This window comes from Hyla sarda (genome assembly GCF_029499605.1).
Source record: "Hyla sarda isolate aHylSar1 chromosome 1 unlocalized genomic scaffold, aHylSar1.hap1 SUPER_1_unloc_23, whole genome shotgun sequence".
In the NCBI taxonomy this organism is placed as follows: domain Eukaryota; kingdom Metazoa; phylum Chordata; class Amphibia; order Anura; family Hylidae; genus Hyla; species Hyla sarda.
The window spans coordinates 1-7,500 of record NW_026607585.1 but is presented as its reverse complement, the minus strand read 5'-3'; the positions used below and the strand labels follow the sequence as shown (position 1 = coordinate 7,500).

The 7,500-nt window shown below is 59.3% G+C and overlaps 1 protein-coding gene across 1 annotated transcript in view; it reads right to left on the bottom strand.

Moving 5' to 3' along the window:
* Window positions 1–4,738, bottom strand: part of LOC130298130 (zinc finger protein 260-like) — a gene marked incomplete at its 5' end in the record, with an annotated part of 40,035 nt that extends 35,297 nt beyond the window's left edge. The window contains 3 exon segments of the mRNA XM_056551032.1: window positions 4,298–4,382; window positions 4,472–4,563; window positions 4,648–4,738. Of these exon segments, the coding sequence (XP_056407007.1) occupies window positions 4,298–4,382; window positions 4,472–4,563; window positions 4,648–4,681 (211 nt within the window).
* Window positions 4,739–7,500: the final 2,762 nt, after the last annotated feature.

Here is a 7,500-nt window from a genome sequence, read left to right as displayed (position 1 = left end):
AGAACTCCATCATGCACTCTGTCTGTGGAGGACACCGGCTAGGATGTTGGCTGTCCAGGCATGCTGGGAGTTGACGTTTAGCAACATCTGGAGGGCCACAGTTTGAGACCACTGATTTAGAGGGATTGAAGATATTTTTGTCTTAGAACGATCCCAACTCACCGAAATAACAACAGTTAAAGGGGTACTCCACTGCCCCAGTGTTCAGAACACTTTGTTATAAGCGCTTGGAGCGAGCGGCAGGGGTCGTGATGTCACGCCACACCCCCTTAATGCAAGTCTATGGGGGGGGGGGGGGGAGCATGGCAGCTGTCACACCCCCTTAATGCAAGTCTATGAGGGGGGGGGGGAGCATGGCAGCTGCCACACCCCCTTAATGCAAGTCTATGGGGGGGGGGGGGGGAGCATGGCAGCTGTCACACCCCCTTAATGCAAGTCTATGAGGGGGGGGGGGAGCATGGCAGCTGCCACACCCCCTTAATGCAAGTCTATGGGGGGGGGGGGGGGGAGCATGGCAGCTGTCACACCCCCTTAATGCAAGTCTATGGGGGGGGGGGGGGGGGGAGCATGGCAGCTGTCACACCCCCTTAATGCAAGTCTATAGGGGGGGGGGGGGGAGCATGGCAGCTGTCACACCCCCTTAATGCAAGTCTATAGGGGGGGGGGGGGGGGAGCATGGCAGCTGTCACACCCCCTTAATGCAAGTCTATAGGGGGGGGGGGGGAGCATGGCAGCTGTCACACCCCCTTAATGCAAGTCTATGGGGGGGGGGGGAGCATGGCAGCTGTCACACCCCCTTAATGCAAGTCTATGGGGGGGGGGGGGGGGGAGCATGGCAGCTGTCACACCCCCTTAATGCAAGTCTATGAGGGGGGGGGGGAGCATGGCAGCTGTCACACCCCCTTAATGCAAGTCTATAGGGGGGGGGGGGGAGCATGGCAGCTGTCACACCCCCTTAATGCAAGTCTATGGGGGGGGGGGAGCATGGCAGCTGTCACACCCCCTTAATGCAAGTCTATGGGGGGGGGGGGGGGGAGCATGGCAGCTGTCACACCCCCTTAATGCAAGTCTATGAGGGGGGGGGGGAGCATGGCAGCTGCCACACCCCCTTAATGCAAGTCTATGGGGGGGGGGGGGGAGCATGGCAGCTGTCACACCCCCTTAATGCAAGTCTATGAGGGGGGGGGGGAGCATGGCAGCTGCCACACCCCCTTAATGCAAGTCTATGGGGGGGGGGGGGAGCATGGCAGCTGTCACACCCCCTTAATGCAAGTCTATGGGGGGGGGGGGGGGGGAGCATGGCAGCTGTCACACCCCCTTAATGCAAGTCTATAGGGGGGGGGGGGGGAGCATGGCAGCTGTCACACCCCCTTAATGCAAGTCTATAGGGGGGGGGGGGGGGGAGCATGGCAGCTGTCACACCCCCTTAATGCAAGTCTATAGGGGGGGGGGGGAGCATGGCAGCTGTCACACCCCCTTAATGCAAGTCTATGGGGGGGGGGGGAGCATGGCAGCTGTCACACCCCCTTAATGCAAGTCTATGGGGGGGGAGCATGGCAGCTGTCACACCCCCTTAATGCAAGTCTATAGGGGGGGGGGGGGAGCATGGCAGCTGTCACACCCCCTTAATGCAAGTCTATAGGGGGGGGGGGGGAGCATGGCAGCTGTCACACCCCCTTAATGCAAGTCTATAGGGGGGGGGGGGGGAGCATGGCAGCTGTCACACCCCCTTAATGCAAGTCTATGGGGGGGGGGGGGGAGCATGGCAGCTGTCACACCCCCTTAATGCAAGTCTATGAGGGGGGGGGGGAGCATGGCAGCTGTCACACCCCCTTAATGCAAGTCTATGAGGGGGGGGGGGGGGGAGCATGGCAGCTGTCACACCCCCTTAATGCAAGTCTATGGGGGGGGGGGGGGGAGCATGGCAGCTGTCACACCCCCTTAATGCAAGTCTATGGGGGGGGGGGGGAGCATGGCAGCTGTCACACCCCCTTAATGCAAGTCTATGGGGGGGGGTGCATGGCAGCTGTCACACCCCCTTAATGCAAGTCTATGAGGGGGGGGGGGGGGGGAGCATGGCAGCTGTCACACACCCCTTAATGCAAGTCTATGGGGGGGGGGGGGGGAGCATGGCAGCTGTCACACCCCCTTAATGCAAGTCTATGGGGGGGGGGGAGCATGGCAGCTGTCACACCCCCTTAATGCAAGTCTATGGGGGGGGGGGGGAGCATGGCAGCTGTCACACCCCTTAATGCAAGTCTATGGGGGGGGGGGGGAGCATGGCAGCTGTCACACCCCCTTAATGCAAGTCTATGGGGGGGGGGGGAGCATGGCAGCTGTCACACCCCCTTAATGCAAGTCTATTGGGGGGGGGGGGGCATGGCAGCTGTCACACCCCCTTAATGCAAGTCTATGGGGGGGGGGGGGGAGCATGGCAGCTGTCACACCCCCTTAATGCAAGTCTATAGGGGGGGGGGAGCATGGCAGCTGTCACACCCCCTTAATGCAAGTCTATGGGGGGGAGGGGGGGAGCATGGCAGCTGTCACACCCCCTTAATGCAAGTCTATGGGGGGGAGGGGGGGAGCATGGCAGCTGTCACACCCCCTTAATGCAAGTCTATGGGGGGGGGGGGGGAGCATGGCAGCTGTCACACCCCCTTAATGCAAGTCTATGGGGGGGGGGGAGCATGGCAGCTGTCACACCCCCTTAATGCAAGTCTATGGGGGGGGGGGGGGGAGCATGGCAGCTGTCACACCCCCTTAATGCAAGTCTATGGGGGGGGGGAGTATGGCAGCTGTCACACCCCCTTAATGCAAGTCTATGGGGGGGGGGGGAGCATGGCAGCTGTCACACCCCCTTAATGCAAGTCTATAGGGGGGGGGGGGGGGAGCATGGCAGCTCCCCAATGGGAGACCCCGGATGGACACACAGGAGGGAACAAAACCACCACGGGAAGGAGGAAGCCTGAACCACTCACCCCAACAGGTTCTCCTCTCTCAGGTCAGTCCCTAGAAGGGACATGAAAAACACAAAACACCGGAGAAGGTCGGATGGGGAGGGGCCTTTTAACCTCTGGGTTTTTCTTGCTCCTTCTAGGGCCAATACTGTATCTCCTAGGGTGCTTATTCCCTACAGCCAATGAGTCTCCTCCTCCATGACACCCGCCTCCTCCTCCATGACACCCGCCTCCTCCTCCATGACACCCGCCTCCTCCTCCATGACACCCGTCTCCTCCTCCTCCTCACACTGATGATCGGCCATGACACCCGTCTCCTCCTCCTCCTCACACTGATGATCGGCCATGACACCCGTCTCCTCCTCCTTACACTGATGATCGGCCATGACACCCGTCTCCTCCTCCATGACACCCGTCTCCTCCTCCATGACACCCGCCTCCTCCTCCATGACACCCGCCTCCTCCTCCATGACACCCGCCTCCTCCTCCATGACACCCGTCTCCTCCTCCTCACACTGATGATCGGCCATGACACCAGTCGTCTCCTCCTCATTACACTTCTGATCGGCCCACACGTCCCCCTCCTTACACTTCTGATCGGCCACACGTCCCCCTCCTTACACTGCTGATCGGCCCACACAACTCCCCCTCCTTACACTGCTGATCGGCCCACACAACTCCCACCTCCTTACACTGCTGATCGGCCCACACAACTCCCCCTCCTTACACTGCTGATCGGCCCACACAACTCCCCCCTCCTTACACTGCTGATCGGCCCACACAACTCCCCCCTCCTTACACTGCTGATCGGCCCACACAACTCCCACCTCCTTACACTGCTGATCGGCCCACACGTCCCCCTCCTTACACTGCTGATCGGCCCACACAACTCCCCCCTCCTTACACTGCTGATCGGCCCACACAACTCCCCCCTCCTTACACTGCTGATCGGCCCACACAACTCCCCCCTCCTTACACTGCTGATCGGCCCACACAACTCCCCCCTCCTTACACTGCTGATCGGCCCACACAACTCCCCCTCCTTACACTGCTGATCGGCCCACACAACTCCCCCCTCCTTACACTGCTGATCGGCCCACACAACTCCCCCCTCCTTACACTGCTGATCGGCCATGACACCCGTCTCCCCCTCCTTACACTGCTGATCGGCCCACACAACTCCCCCCTCCTTACACTGCTGATCGGCCCACACAACTCCCCCCTCCTTACACTACTGATCGGCCCACACAACTCCCCCCTCCTTACACTGCTGATCGGCCATGACACCCGTCTCCCCTCCTTACACTGCTGATCGGCCCACACAACTCCCCCCTCCTTACACTGCTGATCGGCCCACACGTCCATCTCGTCCTCCTCCTCTTCTTCATCTTTAACCTCAACCTTAATAACAATCAGATTTCCACCCTAAACAGAGAAGAAGAAAAAAATTAAAAATTATCTTCGGTTCAGTTGCTTTATGGTCATATTTTTGGGGAGACTTTAGTGTCATCTACCTGATGCTTCTCTGGGACATTTCCCTCTGGACGGTCCTGGGAATACAGAGGACGGGGACACCTCTCGGGTGGATTTCTATCAATGACTCCATCTGTAGGGAACACACAGGGAATGAATACATCAGTGCTGGGTAGATTTCTATGTTAGTGATATCTATCCATACATCTCTTCTTACCTTGTGATGTGAGGGGCCGGTGATCCTCCATCATGACTATGTCCTGGTACAGATCCTTGGGACCTACTGGGGTCAGCTCTAAAGACGTCACCTACAAAAAGACATCGATAAGACAGAAATGATTGATGATCATCAGGAAGAAATATAAAGAACAGATAAGATAAACTCCAGTCCCGGGCAGCGCTGCCATGATCCCCCAGACTATTTTATCTATAGAACCAGTGGTCTCCGCTCCGTCTGGCCAGTAAACTGTAAGGCTATGTTCACACGGCAGAATCTCTGCATGAATTTATAGCCAATTCGCCTCCATGGGAAACCTGCAGCGGAAATTCTGCCGTGTGAATATGGCCTAAAATAGAGACTGTCCCTCGTTCTTTGCAGCTCGGACTGTTCATTTTTCTATCCCGGCCTTCCAGTTGTGATCCATGAAAGGAATCAAATTTAGAAGCTACATCGGGGGTGAGTGCCGTCTCTTTATGACTTTAATTTACCTGACTGTAAAACTGCAAAGCCCGCTCCCCTCCCCCCCGATCTCCAACCTTACGGCCCCTCCCCTCCCCTCCGATCTCCAACCTTACGGCCCCTCCCCTCCGATCTCCAACCTTACGGCCGCTCCCCTCCCCTCCGATCTCCAACCTTACGGCCGCTCCCCTCCCCCCCCGATCTCCAACCTTACGGCCGCTCCCCTCCCCCCCGATCTCCAACCTTACGGCCGCTCCCCTCCCCCCCGATCTCCAACCTTACGGCCGCTCCCCTCCCCTCCGATCTCCAACCTTACGGCCCCTCCCCTCCGATCTCCAACCTTACGGCCGCTCCCCTCCCCTCCGATCTCCAACCTTACGGCCGCTCCCCTCCCCTCCGATCTCCAACCTTACGGCCGCTCCCCTCCCCTCCGATCTCCAACCTTACGGCCCCTCCCCTCCCCTCCGATCTCCAACCTTACGGCCCCTCCCCTCCGATCTCCAACCTTACGGCCGCTCCCCTCCGATCTCCAACCTTACGGCCCCTCCCCTCCGATCTCCAACCTTACGGCCCCTCCCCTCCCCTCCGATCTCCAACCTTACGGCCGCTCCCCTCCCCTCCGATCTCCAACCTTACGGCCGCTCCCCTCCGATCTCCAACCTTACGGCCGCTCCCCTCCCCTCCGATCTCCAACCTTACGGCCGCTCCCCTCCCCTCCAATCTCCAACCTTACGGCCGCTCCCCTCCCCTCCGATCTCCAACCTTACGGCCGCTCCCCTCCCCTCCCCTCCGATCTCCAACCTTACGGCCGCTCCCCTCCCCTCCGATCTCCAACCTTACGGCCGCTCCCCTCCCCTCCGATCTCCAACCTTACGGCCGCTCCCCTCCCCTCCGATCTCCAACCTTACGGCCGCTCCCCTCCCCTCCGATCTCCAACCTTACGGCCGCTCCCCTCCCCTCCGATCTCCAACCTTACGGCCGCTCCCCTCCCCTCCCCTCCGATCTCCAACCTTACGGCCGCTCCCCTCCCCTCCCCTCCGATCTCCAACCTTACGGCCGCTCCCCTCCCCTCCGATCTCCAACCTTACGGCCCCTCCCCTCCCCTCCGATCTCCAACCTTACGGCCCCTCCCCTCCCCTCCGATCTCCAACCTTACGGCCCCTCCCCTCCGATCTCCAACCTTACGGCCGCTCCCCTCCCCTCCGATCTCCAACCTTACGGCCGCTCCCCTCCCCTCCGATCTCCAACCTTACGGCCGCTCCCCTCCCCTCCGATCTCCAACCTTACGGCCGCTCCCCTCCCCTCCGATCTCCAACCTTACGGCCGCTCCCCTCCCCTCCGATCTCCAACCTTACGGCCGCTCCCCTCCCCTCCGATCTCCAACTTTACGGCCGCTCCCCTCCCCTCCGATCTCCAACCTTACGGCCGCTCCCCTCCCCTCCGATCTCCAACCTTACGGCCGCTCCCCTCCCCTCCGATCTCCAACCTTACGGCCGCTCCCCTCCCCTCTGATCACCAACCTTACGGCCGCTCCCCTCCCCTCTGATCACCAACCAGATGTCTGAGGTGCCACAGCAGAGATTGCAAGACCCCAGCGCTCAGACAGCTTATGCCCCCGCGCTCAGACAGCTTATGCCCCCGCGCTCAGACAGCTTATGCCCCCGCGCTCAGACAGCCTCTCGTTAAATTTCTGACACATCGGGTAGCGCCCTCAGTAACCTCCGTATAAGAGTTTCTCATAGTTCTTTGTTTTAGTTCACAAAATCCAAACTGGTGAAGAACAAGGCCCCATAAGTCTGACCGGGACTGGCGGACTCTAGAAAGGTTAGTTCTTTACGATCGGTGAAAACCATGACCTGATGGAACGCACATTCCAACAAGTGACCCCATTCTTCAGAGGTCCACCTAATGGCCAGGAGTTCCCTATTACCTACATCGTAACGTCTGTCTACACAAGAGAACGTTCTACTAACAGAAGCACAAGGTCGTAGACGAGCGGAGGAGTCACGAGTGAGCGGAGGAGTCACGAGACAGAACCGCAGAAGTGTTGACCTCTACAGTAAGAGATTAGTCGGGTCGGACTAGTACAGGAGACTTGGTAACACATTCCCTTAAAGGGATACTCCGCCCCTAGAAATCTATCCAAATGTATAGGGGATAAGATGGCTGATCGTGGGGGTCCCAGGGATCGCCCTGCTGCACTCGGTGTTCTTTTAGAGCGTTGGGTACAGCGCCGGACGCTCATGACATCACGGTGGTGCCCGCATGTGACATCACTGATATTTCTCATGGACAATTGTCTCCTCAAGGAGTTTACATTGCGTACAGCATGTTCTCCTCCCCCCCGTACAGCATGTTCTCCCCCCCGTACAGAATAATATCCCCCCGTAC